This window comes from Marmota marmota, unplaced genomic scaffold (genome assembly GCF_001458135.2).
Source record: "Marmota marmota marmota unplaced genomic scaffold, marMar, whole genome shotgun sequence".
Lineage (NCBI taxonomy): Eukaryota > Metazoa > Chordata > Mammalia > Rodentia > Sciuridae > Marmota > Marmota marmota.
This window is the reverse complement of record NW_026000001.1, coordinates 573,558-596,480: the sequence shown is the minus strand read 5'-3', so window position 1 is coordinate 596,480 and position 22,923 is coordinate 573,558. Positions and strand designations below refer to the sequence as shown.

The 22,923-nt window shown below is 48.5% G+C and overlaps 1 protein-coding gene across 2 annotated transcripts in view; it reads right to left on the bottom strand.

Moving 5' to 3' along the window:
* Pacs1 (phosphofurin acidic cluster sorting protein 1) overlaps positions 1–22,923 on the bottom strand; it is an 85,907-nt gene that overhangs the window by 6,524 nt on the left and 56,460 nt on the right. Inside the window, exons 3-19 of one of the 2 annotated variants that reach the window (XM_048807666.1) lie at positions 22,460–22,549; positions 21,728–21,853; positions 18,768–18,939; positions 18,418–18,509; positions 18,255–18,335; positions 15,724–15,783; positions 14,561–14,721; positions 14,107–14,200; positions 8,950–9,030; positions 6,470–6,585; positions 6,178–6,313; positions 3,730–3,834; positions 2,999–3,105; positions 2,221–2,375; positions 1,923–2,033; positions 1,137–1,239; positions 605–647 (exon numbers count right to left, since the gene is read on the bottom strand). In XM_048807666.1, the coding sequence (XP_048663623.1) occupies positions 605–647; positions 1,137–1,239; positions 1,923–2,033; positions 2,221–2,375; positions 2,999–3,105; positions 3,730–3,834; positions 6,178–6,313; positions 6,470–6,585; positions 8,950–9,030; positions 14,107–14,200; positions 14,561–14,721; positions 15,724–15,783; positions 18,255–18,335; positions 18,418–18,509; positions 18,768–18,939; positions 21,728–21,853; positions 22,460–22,549 (1,833 nt within the window). The remainder of the gene's footprint in view (positions 1–604; positions 648–1,136; positions 1,240–1,922; positions 2,034–2,220; positions 2,376–2,998; positions 3,106–3,729; positions 3,835–6,177; positions 6,314–6,469; positions 6,586–8,949; positions 9,031–14,106; positions 14,201–14,560; positions 14,722–15,723; positions 15,784–18,254; positions 18,336–18,417; positions 18,510–18,767; positions 18,940–21,727; positions 21,854–22,459; positions 22,550–22,923) is intronic. The other variant, XM_015503138.2, reaches the window with a different exon arrangement.

Sequence of the window (22,923 nt, the reverse complement as noted above, 5' to 3'; positions counted from 1 at the left end):
GAGGAAGAGCCCTTCTTCTCAGTGGTCCATCTGAGCCTGGAGATAGAAGTTTCTGATTCATGGACCTCTGCCCAGAAGACCACACTTCACTATTTCCCTTCCCTGAGCCTGCAGAAGCCAAGCTCTGGATTTTATTCCAGGATCTACAGGCTCCAAATTCAGGGCCTGGTCTAATAAGCAGGAGATACCAGGGATGAATCCAGGGATAGTTCATGTGGGGAAAGGATAACCCTAAAAGGGACAGCCAAAGGCTGGGGCAGCTCAGTGGTAGAATACTGGCCTAGCATGCACAAGGCCCTGGGTTCCATCCCCAGTACTGCAAATAAATAAATAAAATAGAAAAAAAATTAAAAAATAAAAATCAAATCGACAGCCCAGTGTGTGTCCTGGCCCAGGGCTTCTCTACCTTGGCACTACTGACCTTTGGGGCCACACTGTGTCTACTGTGTCCTGCATCCTAGAGGAGGTTCAGCAGGATCCTTGGCCTCTCCCCACTAGATGCCAGGAGCACCACGCTCCCAGCTGTGATAACCAAAAATGTCTCCCAGGGGGCAAAATCTGTCCCCATGAGAATGGGGTGCAGAGAATGGGAGTCAATACTCACGCCGATGAAGGGGATAAACTTCTGATAGGAGTCTTCGTCAGGGCTGTTGGGAGACAGACAAGCTTTATGGTTAGCAGATGTGACTGAGCAGAGCAGTGGGGAAACAAGCCCTTCATATTTCACAGTGGTGTACAGGAGTCCAGAACACTGTGCTACATCTTCAGGAGACATCTCAGTGTCAGGAGGAGGGCCTGTTACTCACTGTACATGTGGAGCACACAAAATTAGGGCAAAGGACCCAACTGTGCAAACTATACTGCCTGCTCCGCATAGGTGACTTCAGCCCTAGGATGGGCTGCTTCAGTACTGAGGGGACGGGAGAGGAGTAACTAATTCAGGCCCAGGACCTCGTGAGCTGGGAGGCCCAGGGTGAGGAGGGGGGTGCCTGCAAGAGAGGAAATAAAAGACCTGCAAATGCTCTTGGGCTCCTGTGACAGGAAAAGGGGTGTGGAGAAGGAGAATGTGAACAACAGGAGCTCTCCAGACTCCCAGAGCCCACCTCAACTGTAAGAAACCCCCAAGTCAGACTTACAACTTATGCCTGCAGGTCAGCATGGCTTCAGCTACAGGCAGCTGGTGTGTAGCGGCTGCCCCATTGACATACTGCATCACGCGCCCCACCACGTCCAATTGCTCTGCAGAAAAGCCAGGAGGGATTGGCCTGTTCATTTCAGCTGGCAACCCACAAACCCTGGGAGAGCGCCCTCCTGAGACCCAGGAAAGGACCATGGATCTGGGATGGAGGGGCTCTAAAATCCCGAGTTTTGCTTATTCTATCCACCATTTTTTTTTTTTTTTTTTTTTGCACAGGGATTAAACCACTGTGCCACATCCCCAGCCCTTTCTATATTTTATTTAGAGACAGGATCTCACTAAGTTGCGTAGGGCCTCAAATTTGTGATTCTCCTGCCTCAGCCTCCCAAGCTGTTGGGATTACAGGAGTGTGCCACCATGCCTGGCTACCCCTTTGAATCAAAGGGACTGTGAGCCAAAGGACAGTCCTGTCTATGGCAACCTCACTCTGATACCACTAACTTCACTGGGTGGCAGGGAAACACCAGCTGGTACAGCGTCACTCACTTATCAAGAGACTGCTCAGTGATTTCTTGCTTCTTACATTTTGTTCCTACAAGGGGCTAAGCAGCAGTAGGGTGCACAGCAGCTGGAGAAGGCCCCAAGTGGAAGAGCTGCACTTAATGAATACTCACCAGGGAAGTACGGGCACAGTGACAGGGAACAGGGGCCCTGAGGAGGAAAAGCCCCCTTCAGCTGCACTGTCTTGTGACCCCGGTACTGGCTCGGGTGGAGGTTCCCTTACCTGACACTGGGGGCTCTGAGCGGCTGAACAGATCTCTCCAGCCAGAATCTAGGAAGGTGCTGCTATATCTGCTGTCGACTGAGCCCAAGTATTTGGCCACAGGGTGAGAACCTGGTGGATGGAAAACCAGAGAAGGTAAAATGGGTTAGCAAATGAAAAGGTGGGCAGCAGTTGTCCCCAGCCATGGCTTGGGCCTTTGGTCTCCCTGATGCTCTTGTCCTAGGACCAACCCCCACCCTGCTGCCAGAATTGGAGCTGCTGGTGGCTAACACCCCTTCTGGGTGCTGCCCCACTTTACCGAGGGGGATGATGAGGAAGCGCATGTAGCTCAGCCAGTCAGAGGTCTTGCTGGCCAGGGACTTGACAAAGAACCGAAGGATGGAACTCAGGTAACTCTGGCCTCCCACAGCTGCCACCTTGACTGGCCTCGGCATGGAGGAGTTGCAGTTGCAGCTGGGGAGAAAGGGGATCTTCGCAAGCCATACTCAGGGCAGGTCCCAAGCTCTGACTGCAATCATTTCAATAAGCCACGGGGAGAAGAAAGCCAATAAGCAAAGCAATACAGGGAGGCAACAAGCCACAGCACTGGTCTAGAGGCAGCATCTGCCAATGAAGGAAACAGGAGAGCTGGGGCTAATAGGGACAAGCCAGCATTGCCACCTGGGAAGCCTGCATGGGCCCAAGCCCAGCATCTGGGATAGCCTCATTCTCTGATACATGGGAGGGGACTACAGGCCTTTCTAAGAAGGCCCTAGAAGGGGAAAGCACTGACTCTTGGTTGTCAAGCAGATGATATGGCTACGGGAACAGAGTAAAAGCTCTTTTTAAAACCTTGGGTTCTCTCTTCTTGCCTCTTGCTGGGGCAAGTCAAGGTGTGGGAGGAGTCTGGGCAGGGAGTCAGGGGGCTCAGGAGCTGATACTCTACCAGGACATCAGGCCCTACAGCTTGCTGCCACTGCCCCAAACACGTGGACCTGCACTGCAGGCCAGGAGGTCCTACCATTGTGTGAGTCAGGGTGGGAGAATGAGGTGGAGGAGCTCCAAAAGGGCAGGAGCAAAGAAGCTGGAGTCCTTACTAGCGTTGAATCCGGGTGAGCAGGGCGGACAGCACAGCCTGGACCTCCACGGTGGAGCAGGTGCACACGACAGGCTTCCGCTGGTCCTGGAGCAGCTCAGCCACATACTGGGGGAAGGAAGGGACAGGGAGGCAGGTCAGGCCACATCTCTCCCCACAGGGGCTGAGAGGGCAAACGAGACCCAGGAGGAGCTGCAGGGCCCCTATCCTCTGTTATTCTGGCCAAGGCTGGACAGAGGCAGTGAGGTTTTCTGGCTTAGAGGGTGGGACAGACACCCTGAGATAGGCTGATGGTGGAAGATGGGAGGACATAGGGGGCTTTAAGCAGAGACCACACCCCAGACATTCCTGGCACCAGTGTCTCACAGGGCAGACAGAGGGGAGGGGGCAGGCAGGGCTGCTCTGTTCCTGCCAAATTACTTTCATGAAATCCAGGGGCAGCTCCAGCCATCTTACAGCCCTTGGTGTTCCTAAAAGGCTGCCCAACACAGCTGGCACCTGGGAGGCGGGCCAGACCCAATGCTTGCTGCCTTTTTTTTTTCTTTCCCCCTAAACATACGAGGAAGCTGAAGTACAGAAAAGTCAGTGACTGAAGATCCCATAAGTAGGGCGAGAATCCAGAGCTTTAGGTTTTGCTCCAGGTCGGGGCTGAGAGTGGGGTCACTTTCCTGCTTCCCTGTGTGCTGCTTCAGGTGGCACATGCTGAGCCCCGTGAGGTCTTGAATGCTTTACCTGGCCCTGCCAATCAGTGGTATTCACCAGGATTACATTTTCCGGGAGGGCAGCATCTGACACCAGGATTTGATTCAGCTGGTCGTAAACCACCTTTCTTGGAATCTGCAGGGATAAACGTTTGTTAGGCACAGCCAGGGAGCCAGAGGCAGCTGTGCCGGAAGTGGGGAGAACCCTTGGCACTGGCATATTCAGAGTGTGGATACTAGGAATTTGTGAAAGATACAGACTCCCATTGACCTGACCAAAATGGAGAGAAGGAAGGACAAGCAGAAAGTCCTTGGAGGGCACACCTGCAACACAGCAGGCAAGGAGCCACGGTGGGGTTCTGCCAGGGAGGCCTACAGGCTAGGGACACATGAGCTTCCTGTGAAGGGGTGGCAGGAACAGTGGCAGTTTACGTACTGGGAGCAGAGGAGTGAGTGTGGAGAGTGGGTATGTGGGGGAATGGCAAGGAGGGCTGTGGGGAGAGAAATAATGACAGTGGCAGCTGGCTCTGCACAGGGACCCACTGTCCCAGGAACAAAGGCGTTTTAGGGGTGACGATGAACCAGAAGGATGATACCTCACCCCAGGGACTGGGCTGTTCTGGTCTCAGGTTCATTTGTTGCTATGTAATAGTGTCAAACTCAGGAAGTCATATGGACACAAACTTTTCATATTTATCAGGGAAATGAACAGGCTGACTCTGCCTAACTCCACAACAGCGAGACTGTGAGGTATGCCAGCCCCAGCTCTGAAGCCACTGCTTCAGAGAGGACACATGCCCCGAGGTCTGGTTTCTTCTCATTTCTCCTCAGGCTTGCATGGCCCCTTGCATGAGGAAGCCGAGGTACAGAACAGTCAGTGACTGAAGATCCCATAGGTAGGAGAGGACAGAAGTAGGGCGAGAATCCAGAGCTTTAGGCTTTGCTCCAGGTGGCGGTTGAGAGTGGGGTCACTGCCCTGCTTCCCTGTGTGTTATAACTACTGATGATAAAGCTCTGTGTGATGAGATAATGATACATGACAAAATAGGAGTGCTGGGGAGACCAGTGCCTCCCCAATTCTAAGGGCCACTGTTCCGCTGACCACTAAGCCAGAGCCCATCCCCCTGGAATGGGACACCACAGATCACATCTGGGTGGAACAGTGGCCTATCCTAGAACCCAAATTAACAATTCTTTTTTAAATATTTATTTATTTTTAGTTGGACACAATACCTTTACTTCACTCATTCATTTCCATGTGGTGCTGAGGATCGAACCCAGGGTCTCGCACATGTGAGGGGAGCACTCTACCACTGAGCCACAACCCCAGCCCCGCCCAAATTAACAATTCTTAAGCACCTAGTTCAGGAGCAATTAGATCTTGGGCACAATGAACCCTCCACCAGCCTTCACAAGACACCTATTTTTGTAATCCCCAAGAAAAATGGGAAACATAGGTTACTTCAAGATTTAAGGGGCTGGGGTTGTGGCTCAAGAGGTAGAGTGCTCACCTAGCATGCATGAGGCACTGGGTTCGATCCTCAGCACCACATAAAAAAATAAAATGAAGATATTGTGTCCACCTATAACTATAAATTTAAAAAAAAGATTTAAGACCAATAAATATATGAAAAAGATAGGTTCATTTCATTCAGGTATTCCTCATCCTGCCAGCATCCGGAGCATCTATTTTATTGTTGCTATAGACCTCAAGAATTGCTTCTTTTCTATACCTACAGCACATCAGGACAGACCCTTTTTTGCCTTTATTGTGTGGGAACCTAACACCACGACACCCACCCGGAGATATCACTGGATAGTCCTCCTCCAAGGGATGAAGAATAGCCCTCCAATATGCCAGCTCTTTGTCTCTCATGCGATCAGGCCTCTTACACAGCTTTGTCTGATCATACATTATATGGATGACATTTTACTTGCTCATGCAGATTCTGATAAATTGCAAGTCTGCCTTAAGAAGTTGATGTCTAACCTTGGCACCTTGGGCCTTCATATAGCCACTGATAAAGTGCAACATTCTGGCCCATGTAAGTTTTTTTTTTTAAATATATATATTTTTTAGTTTACACAATACCTTTATTTTGTTCATTTATTTTTATGTGGTGCTCAGGATCAAACCCAGGGCCTCGTATGTGCTAGGCAAGCACTCTCCAGCAGAGCCACAACCCCAGCACCCCCTCAATATGAGTTTTTAGGTTACAGAATTGCTGCAAGACCTGTGTGCTGCTTCAGGTGGCATACGCTGAGCAGCTGATGGCTGCTCCCCACATATTAGCACAAAGCCCAACTCCCTCCCACTAGTGGATGACAAACATGTCTGCTTCCTCTCACTTAGGTCTTTCATTACAGTCTTCTACTCACGGCATTTCAAGTGTTCTTTCCTCACCATCTAGCTGTCGAAGGAGGAGATTAACATCCAGGCAACCTCGGAGGGCCTGGTCTTGCTGGGGGACTACAATACCTGTGTGCTGTGGCCCAGGTCAGGCGAGCGCTCGCTGTCAGAGCTGTTGGTCCTCTCACTCAGGGGCTTGGAGAGCTGCCGCTCCTTCAGGGGTGTGCTCCTCTTCTGCCGAGGTGTGTGTGTCCCTTCTACTTTGCTGAGGGAAAGGGGATGTAGATGGGAGGGGAGGGGAGGGGTCAAGTAGCCCTTCCAACCCCAAAGCTGCACCAGCTCTCACCCTCCCTAGGTCCCTGAGTCTGTGCCAAGTTTGGTTGCAGGTCTGTGTCATCTGCTTCCCTCCAATTTGGTGTACCTGGGGGAGGCAGAGCCTTGCAGTTCTGTTTTGCTGGACTTCATAGGAGTTTTGACTTTCTCTGGCACAACCAGACTTGTGCCAATATCTCCAAACATGTCCTGGTCGGTGATTTCCTGCCATGGAGGAAGGGAACAAAAGAAGGTTACTTCTCACTTGACCACTAAGGAGTTCCCTAGAGCCTGTAGGGCCCATTACCACCACCAAAGCCACCCAATCACTCTCTTCCTGGAAGCATGGCTCTAAAACTATTCCTTCACCAATGGAGAAGCTACTACTGTTCAATTTAACTTCATCCTCCCACAATGCTGGGTTTCATCTGCTCCCTCCCAATTCTGCCCTCTATGACTACAAAGGTGTTTAGCACATGAACAGGTGCTGACGATGGGCCTTCCTCAGAGGGGTTGGGGACTCCTGCTCCCAGATGGGGAGGCAGGATCTCACACCTCGTCAGGGCAGGACCTGTGGCTTAGGGACCCGGTGATGTCTGTCTGCAGCCTCCTCACACTGGTCAAAGCCAACCTGCATCTGCCTGGCAGTCAATCACTTCCTTCTCCACCCAGCGACCTCTTCCCACCCTGAGTCTAGGCTTCTGTCTTTCCTGGATCATTTTGACAATCTTCAAGAGTCTTACCTCCTCCCCTGAGAACCCATCCTGTCTGCTCACTCCAGAGTGTTCTCTTAAGATCAAGGTGTTTCTATTGGGACACTGCAAACAGCTCAAACAGCTCTGCACAGTTCCAGTGGGCCTTCGAGGTATCAAGTCAATCTCCCATAAGCCCCCAGGATGACAACTTCCCTGATGCCCTAGCCTTTTGAAAGACTGCTTTCCACACGTGTGCCTGCTTACCTCCCTGCATTTGCCATCCTTTATGTTTTAAAAATGTCTACTAAGGAATAACTTCCATGGAGTAAAATGTTTAGATCTGAAGTATAAAGTCTATTTATCTATTTATTTAGCAATGGTGGGGATCAGATCCTAGGGCTTGGCCCATACTAGACAAGTGTTCTGCTCCCTAGCATAAACTTTGATTTTTATGCAAGGATAGCCCCAGGGGCCATTAACTAGACCAAGAAAGAACATTCCAGTACACTTGAAAGGTCCCAAATGCCCGTTCCCATTCCCACCCAGTACCCTGACTTCTGCCATCATAGGTTAGTTCTGCCTCTTTATGAATTCCACAGAAAAGAAATCCTATGGCATGCTTCTAACATTTGGCTTTTTCCTCTCAATGCTAAGTTAAAATTCCATTTGAGATATAATCATTCATTGGGGAGTTTAAATCAAGAAGTAACCTGACTAGAATTTCATCTGAAAAGATCACTTGTAGTAGTCGCATGCAGTATGGACCACAATGGGCAAGAGTGGAAGCTGGTGAACGAACAGGTTAATACAGTACATTTTAAATCTTGAATTAAGCCTAATGCTCCATCGTGCATGAGATGCTCAATGTAGTATTATTTACTATATAAAACATAAGTCTAGGGGCTGGGGTTGTGGCTCATTAGTAGAGTGCTCATCTAGCACGTGTTGTGAGGCCCTGGGGTTGATCCTCAGCACCACATAAAAATAAATAAATAAAAATAAAGGTATTATGTCTAACTACAACTAAAAAAAAAAAAAATTAAACAAAAGTCTAAAATAACTTCCATGGACTCCATTCAACTACCAGAAGGTCTCACTTTGAGGCTCAGATACAGCACATCAGATGGCATTCTCCCTCCCACCTAGTGTCCAGCCTCCCATCCTACTAGATGAACTGCAGGGTGTCTTGCAAGGCCAGCTCAGATGACCTCTCTCCAGAGTGCATCCCCCTGCACTTCCCTGGGCCTCTAACAAAGTCTTGTCCCAGGTGTGCACAGGTGGCTACCCCTGCAAAGGGGAACTTGGTGGCAGAGACCATGGTTCAGGCATCTTTGCATCCTCTGTGCTTAGCACCAGAGGTGCATGGTGAATGTATACGCAATTCAAGGCTCACTTGGGGGCCATCCCAACCGACTCCACTCTGCCTCACTAGGCTTTGGCTTGCACCCTGGGCAGCCCCACTCCTGGAGCAGGAGTGATCAGTAGCCACTCAAGAGATTTAATGCTCACTGCTTGGCCATGTGACTACTACAAGTGATCTTTTCAGATGAAATTCTAGTCAGGTTACTTCCTGATTTAAACTCCCCAATGAAAGGGGAAAGGGACAGCTTTTCAAGGGAAGACACTGGTCATCATCTTTTGGAAGTAAATGACAGAAATTATCCCAACTATTCAACCCTAAGATGAGCTCTGATTAAAGGGCAGAATGGGGACATTTCTGGTTTGTTAATGTGGGCAATGAGCTGATCTTAGGGTCAGCTCTACCCCACGCGTAAGGACTTCAGGAGGAAAAGAACACAGATGTGCACCAGCCCACAAGAGTCTTTCTGCCTTTATTTCCAAAGGTGCAGAGAATATCCAAAATGGCTAGAAGAGGAAATGGAATCATACGTACCAGAGTGTCTGTTTCGGTCAAGCTGTCATCTTGGTTTTTAATCCAAGTAGATTTGACTTTTTCTAGAGCAGCCAATTCCATCTGCAAAATTTATAATAATTGGTTATCCTTGATCTAAATGATTATAACTCTAACATGTTTTACTAGGTCCCTAGATGCTTAAAATACTTTTAGTGTATTCAACCTCAGAACATCTTTAGGGCTCTTATGAGGGGTATATTTTTGTGAAAACGAAGTTTCAGAGGGGTCAGTTATTTTATTAATCATTAAGTGAATGACACAGAGATGTGGGATTCAGAAATTCTGACTCCCACAAGATGTCACTAGGGAAGAGAGGCTCAAAGTTAGATGACTCTGCAATTGGATCCATACAGTCTTTGACCCTGAATTCAGTGGACACTTTTGCCCTAAAGGGAAATATGGAGGCTTCCTCTGCATTACAGAGAAGGGAGAATCTTATAGTTTGGGTCTGTGATTTAAAAAAATATATATTTATTTTTTAGTTTTAGGTGGACACAATATCTTTATTTTATTTTTTTAAATATTTTTTAAATTGTCAATGGACTTTATTTATTTATATGTGGTGCTGAGGATTAAACCCAGTGCCTCATGCATGCTAGGTGAGCACCCTAACATTGAGCCACAACCCCAGCCCCATGGTCTATGATTTTTAGACTGAAGATACTCATGGTAACCGAATGCTTTCCCTCCCTGGACACTGGGGGCTGAACCCAGGGTGCTCTTCCACTAAGCTACATTACCAGTTCTTTTTATTTAAAAAAAAATTTTTTTAAAGATGTTTTTTAGGTGTGGATGGGCACAATACTTTATTTATTTGTTTTTATTTTTATGTGGTGCTGGAGATCAAACCCAGTGCCTCAAACATGCTAGGCAAGTGTTCTACCACTAAGCCACAACCCCAGCCCCATTATTTTTTAAAATTTTGAGAGAGGATCTAGCTAAATTGCTGAGGTTGGCCTTGAACTTTTGATCCTCCAGCCATAGTCTCCCAAGTAGCTGGGATTACAGGAGTGGCCACTGCAACTGGTGCCCAATGCTTTTTAGTTTTCGGTGGACACAACATCTTTGTTTGTATGTGGTGCTGAGGATCGAACCCAGGCCACACGCATGCCAGGTGAGCGCGGTACCGCTTGAGCCACATCCCCAGCCCCGCCCAATGCTTTTTGATTGGTAGAAACACCCAGAAAACTCTCTTAACAGAATATATATTAAGCAAAAAGATGCCTAATGTGAAACCACGTGGTGGCTCATAAATAATGAAGGTTTATTTTGCAGATAAAGATAAATAACTAAATATTTAGTATTAGGTAATATGGCTTCTAGCTATTCAGACAGCAACACCACAGCCAGGAGCAGCATGTGCTATGGGTCTTGGATGTTGGGCAGGCACTGGCCTCAGTGAATTTCTTTGTTTCTTCTAAGGAACCAAAGGAGGAAGAAAATATAAAGGCTATTCTGCTTCCTCTCAATTACTCAAAGTCCTTTCTCTGAGTAAATGTCATAAAACTGGGAACATCAGGCTAATACATTCAGGGGGTCACCGGATCAGCTAATGAACAAAGACCACAAGAGCAGGCTTCCTGTGTCACACTCTAAACCTGGGTTTCTCCACTTCAGCTCTGCTGACAGTCTTGGTGGACCAGCTGCCCAGGGCACCACAGGATGTTTAGAAGCATTCTTGGCTTCTGTTCACAGATGTCAGTAGCAGCCCCCCACTGGGGACAACCCCAAATATCTCCAGTCACTGCCAAATGTCCCCTGGCAGGCAAGGTCACCTAGTGGAGAACTGCTGTTCAGAGCCATCTGCAAGGAGAATCCCATGGTCAGCCCATGACCTCAGGGCTGAAGGTGGGGTAGCTTGGGTAACAGCTCATAGCCATGCAGAACAGCATGCAGGTAGTTTATTTACACATTATCTACGTGACTAGCCATTGCTAACAGAGTTTAGAATCCCATAACAGCACTGCTGATGATAGTTCTCATTCACTTTCAGATCAGCATGGACCAGAGAGGGAATGCAGCTCCACTGGGGGTTTTAAAGTAACCTTGTTGTTTTCTTACTATGTTTCCATGGCAAAGGGGGCATTTATTGAGATGTAACCCCCATTAGCTTTTTTGTTTAATGTTATTGTATTTTTTAAATTTTTTTTAGTTATAGGTGGACATAATACCTTTATTTTATTTTTACGTGGTGCTGAGGATTGAACCCAGTGCCTCATGCATATTAGGTGAGTGCTCTACCTCTGAGCCACAACCCCAGCCCCCCACATTAGCTTTCTTTTTTAAGGTTATCAGGGTGAGAGATCTATTATAAAGGGAAAGTCTGCACTCAAGTGAGGGTGATCATAGGGCAAGAACCCCCAACTAGCTTTATTAAGGCATAAGTGTCAATAAAAATTGGAATTAGCTCCTAATTTCTCCAAACTTCTGTTCCAGCCCAGCAGTGCTCCAGCTGTGTCTGCCTAACTGGCACTGGAGGGGGCTCCCAGTCTGTAGCATGTGCCCACAGGTAATGGTGGCTGTTGAGGAAGTGTGTGTGGTGAGGGGGATAAAACTCTAGTCTCTAACACATTACTGACAGTGCTATGGAAATAGCAGCTCCTAGCAGCAGGCAGTGTCTTGGGTCAACTTCCTGAAGCACTGTCAGGGCCTATTGTTATCAGCATAAAGAGCCAAATTATGTTGCTATGTGTGCTGGAGCTTTCAGAAAACTCAACAACTGCAATAATTTGTATCAGGAATTTCTTCTGGTTCTAGTGATAAACCAAATCTTCTGAGAAGCTGGGAAACAAAACAAAATAAAACAAAAGGTGAATTTAAAAAAATGAACATATGGGGCCAAAATGTAGCTCAGTGGTAGAGAACTTGCTTAGTATACATAAGGTCTTGCGTTTGATTCCTGCACCTCAAAACAAAACAAACAAACAAACAAACAAAAACCCACCAAAAAACAAAGAAGCAAAAATATAACAGTGACAAATGCTCAGCAGTAGGGACAAGAAGCCACCAATGTGAGGCAGCAGCTACCCAGATAGTCCCTAGACACGCACAACTGTATGTTGCTCCTAATCTACCAGGAAGTTCTCCATATAAGAGCACAGGCTTGTTCTGCTGTTCCCAAAGTGCCTTCTTACCAGAAGATTCCACAGTTCTACACCCACATCAAGACATATGGGGCTCTTCAAAATAGAACTCTCAGTAGAGGAGCAGCAAAGCAAGTCTGAGTTCTAGCCAAAGAACCAGAATTTGAAGGACTTGTATAAAAGACATCTAAATTCTATCAATTTTAGGAGTCCAAAACTGAAATGGCTTTAAGGAATTATGATAATAAGAGCAACAGCAGCTGACACTTGCTGCAGGTCCCCAGCAAGCAACCAGCAAGCAGCTCCTGCTGGAGGTCTGACCTGTATGATCTCACTGTATCTCCACGAGGCCTGGTGAAGCATGTTTCTTGACAAGTACTTTGTAGATGAGAAAATGGAGGCTTGGGAATTTGACCAAGATTACAGTCACTGGAGTCACGATTCATACTTAGAAATTCTGCCCTGCACAAATGCATTCTTTGCCTTCATAGGCCATCACATTGTAGAGACTGATATTCCATTGCCTTCTGAGGCAATGGGCTCCTGTGCCTACACCCTTACCCTACAAATAAGACATCTGAGGCTTAGACTGTCAAAGTAATTTTTTCCTCAAAATGTTGTAAACTATGTAAGTGAGACTAAAGCAGAACCTATAGTAAAATTCTATCAATCCAGAAACAATTCTGTTGTTATAAATTAGTTCTTCTTAATGACCAAGTGACAGGGAGCACTAGCACCCACAGAGCATGCCAGTGCTGTGATCGGTGCCCCGTGGCATCAGCTTGGCCAGCACTTGTCCCACATTCCAGAGCACTGGGTAGCAGCCTTCCCTCACCAGGCCCTGGGCTTCTTTCTAGAAGAACTACAACTTCTGTTTAAGATGGAATCTGGCTCTCGTGGCCAATGGTCTGTCCACAGGGACAGTGACAATTCAGCAGGACCATTCAGCAGCCCCCTGTGAGGAAAAGGAACTCTGATCCACATCCTAAATGCTAGCAGTACAGTAAGTGAGGACCCTCAGGCCCAGATCACCATGGACCAGAGCTGGGGAGGCACTGGGTCACTGGTGGCCAGGCAGGCCTGAAGCTTGTCCGTGGGAGGATTCTTGGTGTGGACCCCAGTTTTCCTTCCTCTGTCTCCTAACACACTGCCAGGCCATTCTTGATGGGTCAGGCTGCGCCTTAACTGGGAAGAGGAATAAGCTAGGAGACGGTGCCACCTGGTGACAGCAGGCAGAACAGCAGCCACGGATGCCCCAGGAGACACTGGTGGTTTGTGCATGCAGGAGGACACAGCCCTACTAGACTATGCTTTCAGGAGATGGTGTGCCTGGCAGCTTTGGATCATCTCCTCATGGTTAACACCTACTACTTGCAGGTTGAGCTGTGTATTCCCTCTGTGGACGGGGGACCATATCCCTCATCTTCTGCCAAAGCAGCAACAACTGGAGGATTTGGCTCCTCTTGTCTACAGAAAAGACAGCTCTGCTCTGCAAGCCTTTAGGTGTGAACCCAGGGCAGAGCAGCTTCTCCAGGCCTGAGGTGGCAGCGTTACCCTGGGATCCTGCGTGACCTGCTGCTGGGCACTGGACACCACAGCAGGGTGGCTCTGTCCTCTTACTCACTACATTCTACATCCTTCAGGGCACTGCTTCTCTAAGTTCTCCACCCAGCAGAGTCGAGGTACTATATTCTGGACAGACCATGTGCTCCTCTGCCCCTTGAAACTGGTTTTCCCCTACCCTGGAAGGCACAATCACTTCCCTTTGGCCAAATGCCACATGCTCTCACACTGCATAAAGGACATGGAGGGAGAGTTCTGGAGACAGGAGGGAAGGCTCCATGTCACAGCAGAAACAGATCAAAAAGAACATCTGATCAGAGACAGCAATGCCATCAGAGTGCTATGCTCCCAGCCAAGGCTGACGAGAGGAAAACTAAAGCCACTTTCCTGTGGTCTCAAAGGAGCCATGCTCAGAGAAGCAGAGGGCCAGAGTGTGAAGCCAACACGCCAGGTCCCTCTCCCCACCCCTCATTGCCATTGGTCTGCTCACAGGGCTGGTGGTGTCTTTTCCGAGGCTACCCTTGCTGTTGAGGCTGCCAATCTCCGTCTGTGAGCTGGACTGCGACATCCCCTCAAAGAAGGGCCTGCAGCGAAGAAGCACAGCCGGGGTCAGTAGCCATCGTGGCTCAGAACAGCAGCTCACGAGAGCCAAGCAGAGCCAGTGCTCAAGGCAGATCAACAGCCTGGGCTTCTAGGAAGCCCACCCAGTGAGGAAGGATGCTGTGGGGGCGGAGAATGGCACCTGGGTGGAGGGACTTCCTAAGAATCCAGTCAGAATTTTGTCAATTAGAGGCAAAAAGTGATCTCTGCCTGGGACTTGGAGGTTCAGAAAGGATGAACAACTAAGATCCCCTGGATGGGAACAGTGAGGGTGGATGCAGGGGGCATTATGGCTGAGGGAGGAAAGGTGTCAGGAAGCAGCTATGGAGGAGCTCTGGCCTCACTTGAGCTTTGGCTTTGGGGTGCTGAGGATGCTCTCCGTCTCCTCCATCTCAGGGCCGCTGTCGCTGGGGTTATACATTTCCAGGCTGTCATACAGCTCATCCAAGTCCTCTTCCACCTCCCGAATCTGCTCCCGGGACACATGCTCCAGCCCAAAGCCGACCTGTGTGTAGAAAAAGGATCTTTGAGGGGTTCTTCATGTTAACAATTATGGTAGCAATTCCTTTCTTCTGGGCCACATGTCAACTGGCCTGCCTAATATGCCCTCTAAAGGGACATGCCACAGAGTCACACTTGGTAGAATAGTCCTGATGTCCTCTTGTGGTCCAGCCCTGAGAGCAGGGATGTAGTAAGGCCACCTTCCCCTCTCAGGTCTCCCTGTCATCTATAACAGGACCCTGCATCAGGAGGAAAACTGAGTGCTAATATGCCTCTCCCAAGAAACGGGCCAAGAAAACCCAGAAGCCAGGTTCATGTGGGCGGCTAGTTCTGCCTTCCTCTGTGGTCCACAGAAGGACAAAGACCTACTCTCTGAACAACTTTCACCATTATCCCCTTTTCAGTCCACCGAGGCAAAAAGTGAATCTCTGCCTGGGACTTGGAGGTTCAGAAAGGATGAAGAACTAAGATCCCCTGGATGGGAAGAGTGAAGGTGGGTGCAGGGGGCATTATGGCTGAGGGAGGAAAGGTGTCAGGAAGCAGCTATGGAGGAGCTCTGGCCTCACTTGAGCTTTGGCTCAAATGCAGAGCCCTAGAACATCTGTAACCCAGAAGAGATGGCTTTTCTATCAGTGGTCCATTCCTGGTGGCTCAAGAGCTAACCATCGAGGACTTTTGATCTTGCAGGCTGGTGCTCACTGACGTTTCCATTAGGGGATGAGAGAAAATCAATAGCAGCAGCTAGATTTGTTGCTGACATCCCAAGCCAGATGCCCTGTATTAATTAGTGGCTGGACACCACTGTACTGTCTCCAGACACTGCGAAGCTGCACATGAGGTGTGAAGCTCCTCCCTCTTTCCAGGAGTGGAATGTCTTGCTTAGCCTCCCTCTCCCTCAGTGCTTTACTAGGCATGCCAGGAGGCAGACTCCCAGTGCTACACAGGAACAAGGTGGGGAGCTCCAGGAATTCTACTCACCATCAACCTCAGGGGCAAGGGGCCATACCTCATCGGAAACTTTGAACCGCTTTAGGAGGGCCACAAACTTCTGTTTGATGTTAGGTTGCTGTGGAGACAAATTGCACAGTAATTTTCAAATGACATCCACTAGTGGTCAATCCAAGGCAACAGAGCCCATCCTTGCAGGGAATGGCGAGAGGACAGGAAGAGATGTCTCCTGGCCTCAGCACTGAATCCTCCCAGGGAAGACAGGCCCAAGCACAGCCAATCATAGCACAGGTCCTAGAGCCCTATGCGCAGCTTTGAGAGGAGGTTCTGCTGTTCCCAGGTTTCCCTCGGCACCCTGACAACTCCCAGGTGTGCACTGCCAGCTCATCCCTTGCTCTGGTGAGAGTCCTGTCATATACTCAGTCCCTAGAATGACATTTGTCCTCTTCTTGCATGTGCAACCCCAGTCAGTGACATCCCAACCTGCCAGTCATTGAGTCCAAACCTGGAGTGCCCTCCAAGCCCACGCTGGCCCACTCCGGCTGTCTGGTCAGAACCTGTGACACCACTGCCTTCACCCAAGCCTTTCCTAGCATTTCCCCAGGGCCACTGTATCGGCCTTCTTCCTTCCAGAGGCAAATCTGATCATGCTACTCCACTCTGGCTGGCCTGTTCTCTGGAATAAGGCCTAGGAGTCAGGTCTGTCAGTGTCCAAGGGCAGTCTTGCCCGTCTCTAGCCTCACCCACTCCTCATCCCTGGCCCAGTGGCAGCTTGCTGCTGATGCCTGGAGAATACCGTTCAGCCCCACACTGCCTCTGTGCACAGGGTCTTCTGCCTTGAACACAAGTAGTCCCCAAATCTACCTGGTGATGGTGTATGTGCCCATCTCTTGGCATCTCATCTGAGACACTATCAGATGTGGTCGCCTTCCCCTTAGTGTCACGACTATCCCTTATGTGAGTTCAGCCTCACAGTGCCATCCTGCTGTGTTATAGCTACTTGCAGAGATGAGTGTGAGCAGACATTAGAGCTCTCTGACAGCACTGACCAGCCTCACTGATCTCTGTCCCCTGCTTGGAGATCCAGACTTAGTTTGTGGGCATAAGTATTTCTTGCCTGAATGAGACTCAAACTGGGGATGGACACAACTTATTTGCAAATAAAACTGAAAGGCCTTCAAAGAGGGCAGAAAGGGCCTGTGCCCTTGAGTTCACAGTGACAGGAGAAGCTTGACTATCAGCACAGTACACAGATTAACATCTGGAATGTGCTCTTGGTGGAGAGAGAGAAGGCACACTGAGGAAAGCAAGCCAAGGGCAATCGCTGAGAGTCCAGAAACACAACTGGAGAGTGCCTGCCACATCCAGAACCATCCCTGGGGGAGGATGTTGACAGGGGAAACTGATCTCTGGTTGTACTCCGGGGGACACTATGGCAGGAAACATAGGAAGAGATGACCCAGAAAGCCCAGGGGCACCCTTTGTGGGCCTCCTGGTGGCTACAGAGTAGGAAAGAGAAAAGCCCAGCCTAAGGAGCTTCAGCCCTCCATCTTCTCAGAGTGCTATGTTGGGAGGGGCTGGGTTGGGGCTCTGGGTGCCTGAGGTACTTAAGTACAATGGGATAAGGGAGCAGTTCTCCTGTTCCCCAATCATTGATGTGGAGGGGAAATCAAGGTCACTGTGTGGAGGGTTTGTATGGAAACACAGGCCCCGGGGCTCCTGAGGCTGCCTGCAGAGGTGATGGCCTTGTTTCACAGTGGGTTGCCAGGCTTGGATACACCTCTGGAAGGGCCGACCTATGCTCTACTCCAAAGGGAAAGGGCCCCTCACTCTCAGGGTGTCAGTCCCTAGGCTGGCTCTGCACTCAAGAGAATCAGAATGCCTTTGGGGGAAATGAAACTGGGAATTTCTCTCCTAAAACCCCCTGGTACTCCTGACTCCTGCATGCTGGCACAGGGCCTTCAGGATCAATCAGAGGTCCCTGGAAATTTTGGATCTTAGCTTCTCTGTCTAGGACTTGAATTTTACAAAAATTAGGGACTCTTGAGGAAACCTTCTGCAGGAAACATAATCCAAAGGCATTTGTTTTCCAGGGTTATGGATCCATGAAGCAGAACTATATATTTATACCTATTTCTAATGTAATCAAACCTTAATGAACCCAGCTCTGGAGTTTGCAGGTAGTTGCCTATTATTTCTGGGTAAGTTCAGTAAAGGACAACCTAGCTGCACTCTCTAGAGAGAGCTGGTCTTCTCTCTGTAGCACCTGCCTGGAGAGGGGAGGTGAGGGGTCTGAGTATTTTTGCCCGCCCCCCACTCCTCCAAGCACCTGTTTTCCAACTCTGGAAGAAGTGTACTCCGCCTTTCTTCTAGACTGCAGAACCTGAAGCCCGCACTGCCCTGTCTGCCAAAGTGGCTTCCTACCATGCTGCTTCTTAGTGGGTAGTGGGGTAGGGACTTGGGGCTGAATGGAAATCTTGATGATATAGCCATGAGCTGACAGATTTTCAAAAGCCCCACTAGATCTAAATGTACCACTCCCCTCCCACCTGAGATGAGAGCCTCGGCTGCACGACCTGGGTGGCTCACCCTCGTGATGGCTGAGGTTGAGGTCAGTTTCCTTCGGGTCTTCTTTACTTTCCGTAGATCTTCATCTTCATAGAACAGGTCCTAAGTGGACAGGGGATGGAATGAGGCCACGAAATCCCGGAAGCTTCTCGGGCACTTCATAGAAAAGGCCGTGGGAAGCTACCTGCCCATGCAAGGGATCATCACTGCCTTCCTGCTCTGATGAGAAGCTTTCCTCCTCTTCCTCAGAATAGTTGTCAATATCAGGAGAACGATCTGGAACAGACACATGAGTGAGACAGACTTGCCCTGGAACATCTGCCTAAGAGACTTTGATGATCAGAAGGCAGCACACATGGGCTGCAGAGAAGAGGAGGGGGGGCCTATGACCATGGACACACTATTTCCAGGGATCTCCAAGCTTCTCTTGCCTGGACACATCTCAGGAAGGCCTTGCTAAGCTTTCCCAGGACAGAGATCAGGGGACAGGCACCCTTGTCTCCCATGGGTCCCCAGACACTGCATGTATCTCACCAGACAGCTTGGACTTGATTCCTTCATGGTCAATGGGCTGGCTGGACAGTGAGTAGATCTTTATTTCTGCCACTGGCACTGAGACGTCCTTCACATTGCTGTGCAGGCCCAGCACCAATGCGCCTTCGTGAGGGTGCTGCATCACCTGCGAGCAGAGTGGCAGTGGAAGCTCCTTCATGCAGGTCACAGGGCTGTTATTTTTATTAATACAAATGAGCGAGCAAGCCAGTGACAAGGGCATTCTGCTGACACATTTTCCTTCTCACTTCTAAGTCAACACCTACTGTACTCCCACTGCCTTCAAACTTTTACTTTAAAACTATTGCCAAGCCGGGCAAAGTATCACATGCCTATTGCCCCAGCTACATGGGAGGCTAAGGAAGAAGGTCTTGAGCTCAGGAATTTGAGGCTAGCCTAGGTAATGTAGTGTGGTCCCATCTCAAACAAAACAAAACACCCAAACCAAACAGCTATCTCCAGAAGTGCCAGCCACTGGTCAGGGCCATGTACTTACAGCTGGTAATCCAAGCCTGAGACTGAAAATGGTTGTTAATCCTTAGGGACTGCATGTTAGCTTAAGTACTTCACAGACAAACTAGTTCTCAAGGCTGGTGGGGCTCATCCTACAAGTGGTGGTCATCTGACTCTGGCAATGAGGAATAAGGGCCATAGAACAGGGAAATGGCAGGATTTGACAAAGTGGGGAAAATGGGGTGTTGACATTAATCCACTGACCCTCAAATCTCTCACTTTGTTATAAAACCTGAAGAGGACAGAAAGATGGGTTAGAACTATCTCACATATTCTACTAGGACACAAACTTTTCCTTATTTAATTTATTAAAGTACCAAAATAATTTTTAAAACTAATGTGCAGCAATGGTTCATGAGGCTGAGGCAAGAGGATCTTGAGTTCAAAGCTAGCTTAAGCAACTCAGCCTAAGCAACTCAGTGAAACTCTGTCTCTAAATAAAATGTTTGAAAAAAAAAAAAAAAAAAGGCTGGGGATGTGGCTCAGTAGTTAAGTATCCCTAAGTGGTTCAACCCCTGGTAACAACAACAACAACAAAGAAAAACCTGACTTGCAGCTCCTTTCTCCTTAGATTTTGTTAGGGCTGAGGGGATTCGCCTGGCACACAGGAGAACTGCACAAGCAGCAAAACGCTGAAAATAAAAAAATGGGAGCCTCCTTCTCCCTGTTGCAGAAGGGAATTAGAAATGTGGAAGGGGATAGCTGGAAAAGCCCATGACTGTGCTGGAACCGAAGCTACCATTGTGCTCATGGTGAGAGGCCAGATGTGGAAGGGACATGGTGCAGGAGTGTCTGCGAGCACACGTGCACACACACATGTGCATGCACGTGTGAAGAGGCAGCGGGAGCAACGAGGCATGGAAGCCAGCACATCTTGGTTTTTAAATACCATTCTCCACTACAAAAAACCCAGGACTTCTCAGAGGATGAGTTCATTCCAGGGGTTGGATTAGGGAAAGAACAAGATGAGCTTGGAATATTTTGTGCCAGAAAGAAAAGTGTGTGAAAAATGAAGGGCCATATCAAAAAGGGCATGAAAGGCAGCTTTTAGGGGTTCCCACTGGCCAGATCTGAGACAAATGGAATATCAAAATAGGTAAGTATGTACTAGCATATTAATTCCCATCAAATAAATGTCCTTTTAGGAACCCACCTGCATAACTGGTACAAATAAGTGAATCAACTGGTAAATAGGGGGGAGAAGAGAATGCTCCATCTTATAACAGAAGCCAACTGGTAACACAGGAGGAAGGGTAGGATTAGATATTCACAGTTCAGCAGGTATCAAAGTACTAACCAGTTTAGGCAGGAATCATTAATAGATGCTCAAACTAGTTGGTGAAAAAGATAAGTTACATAGCCTCAAAATAACTCTACATAGAATATTTTTTGTTAATAAATACAAAATACTTACTCATTAATTTTATAGTGGAAAATCCTGGCAGATAACATCTTTGCTCAGTGATAAAATTTATTACCACCAGTCAAGGCACAAATCAACACCATGCAGCAACCCTACTTAGGTGGGTAATTCTGTCAAAACTGCACAAACAGAACTAATCTTGAGACAATGGTAAGATAAACCTGACTGAGGAACCTGGACTCTCAAACCCAGGAGGTCATGAAAGACAAGGAATACTGGGGGACTCTACATGCTGAAGGAGGGCAAAGAGACACAGCGACAAAACACAATCTGGACTCCTAGATCAGATCTCAGGTTACTGAGACATTCAGCACCGTCTGACTGGGGGCTGGGGTGAGACAGTGTCAGTGTCCTGACTGTTATGGCGGCATGGAGCTCGGGAAGGAGAGCATCTTGTTCTTAGGAAATTAACCTAGTGCACTAGTAATGTGCAATGGGGTGGCCACGCCTACAACTTACTCTCAAATGGTTCAGAAAAGAAAGTGATACACATAAAGGGACACAGGATAATAAGGCAATGGTGGTAATAAGCTAACAAATTAAGAATCTGGGTGAATTTGGCACAGGAGAATTCTTCATATTATTCTTTCAAATTTTCCATAAACTTGACATTATTATTATTTTTTTAAAGTTAGAACTGGACAAGGTGGTATAAGCCTGGAGTCCCAGCTACTTTGGAGTCTGAGGCAGGAGGATCACTTGAGCCCAGGAGTTTGGGGCCAGCTTGGGCAACCTAGTAAGACCCCATCTCAAACAACAACAACCATAATCACCACCAACCACCACCACCACCACCACCACAACAAAAAGAGAGAAAAAAACCCGTGAAGAAGAAAGTGATAAAAAGAGGTATACCCTGAATTTCCAACAAAATAACTTACAAAGTAAAATTGAACACCTGCCTGCAGGCTGGGGAAATCACATGCTGGGCATGAACAGCTGGGCCCTGCGCATGTCCTGGCTCTCTGACCTACAGGCCAGCAGTTTAAGACTACTCTCTGCTCACCTCTGCCATGTTGATGAGTCCCACAGCCAAGGTCTTATAGCCCAAGATAGTCCGGTTCTTGTACCGCTTCCTCCTTTGCAACATGATCTGCAGCTTGTTGGCATCTCGCTTAAGGAAATGAGGGTACTAGGAGCACAAACAGAATCCAGACAGTTGCTAAGCCACCGTGTCTTGGGGGGTGCGGGGGGTTGGAGTCCCACTACAGGACACAGCCCTTGTGTGCTTTGGTTTCTACCATCTGTGCAGGGGGTAGTCAGGGGAGAAAGAAGTGCTGGAGGGGCTGGCTCTGCCTGGTGCCTGGCTCCCCAACAGTTCTAGGCTCCACACAGTTTCAGAACTGCCTCTTCCCTTGCCATCTGGTCAGGTGTTTTCTCCATGCTTTTCAATGTGGCTACTGGGATTACGGTGAGAGATGTGCCAGGGGGATGAGGAAGGGGAGGATGTGGATCACAAGGGGCAACAGAAGACTGCTGGGCTATGTGCTGTGGGTCACTAAGGATAGGGGTGAGTGGGTGGCAAGGCACAGTAGGTGGCTATGGCCATATCTAAGGCAAGGGAAGGAAGCCTGAGCTGCAGCACACGTCTCAGCAGCATATCCTGTCTGAGCACACCACTGTGGCAGACTGAGGGACTGCTCTGCTCCTGTTGGGGAAAGCAGTTTCCAGGTTTGAGCACTGTTTGGGAACTAGACTGGCAGTGGCATGTTAGACTAAAGAGCTAGAAGATTCTTACCTGAAGGGAGAAGGTTAACTGGAGCTCTGTCTCCACCAGGCCACTAGCTGGCAGGATGATCTCGTTGGAGCGAAGTATTCTTTTTGACCCCTGAAGCCAAGAAAAACAACTTCTAAAGGCTACAACATTCTCACTCCAAACATTTCACCAGTTTTAGCTGTACTTATTTGAATCAAGCCTGACACACGCAAGCCATACCTGTGCAGGGCTTTCCACTGGCTTTCCCTGCACCTGGAATGTTCTTCTTCTAAGCATACACACAGCTCTCTCCCTCTAAATCTGTGCATCTTGTCCATTGGAGCTCCCTGACCACCATATGTAATTTGCTAATTTCCTCCATCCAGCACTCCTCACCCCTTATCTTACATTATTTATTTATTTACTCACAGGACATTTCACCTTCCAATAGCAGCAGCCCTTGTTACTGGACTTTCACCATCCAACATGTGCTATACACATCTGCA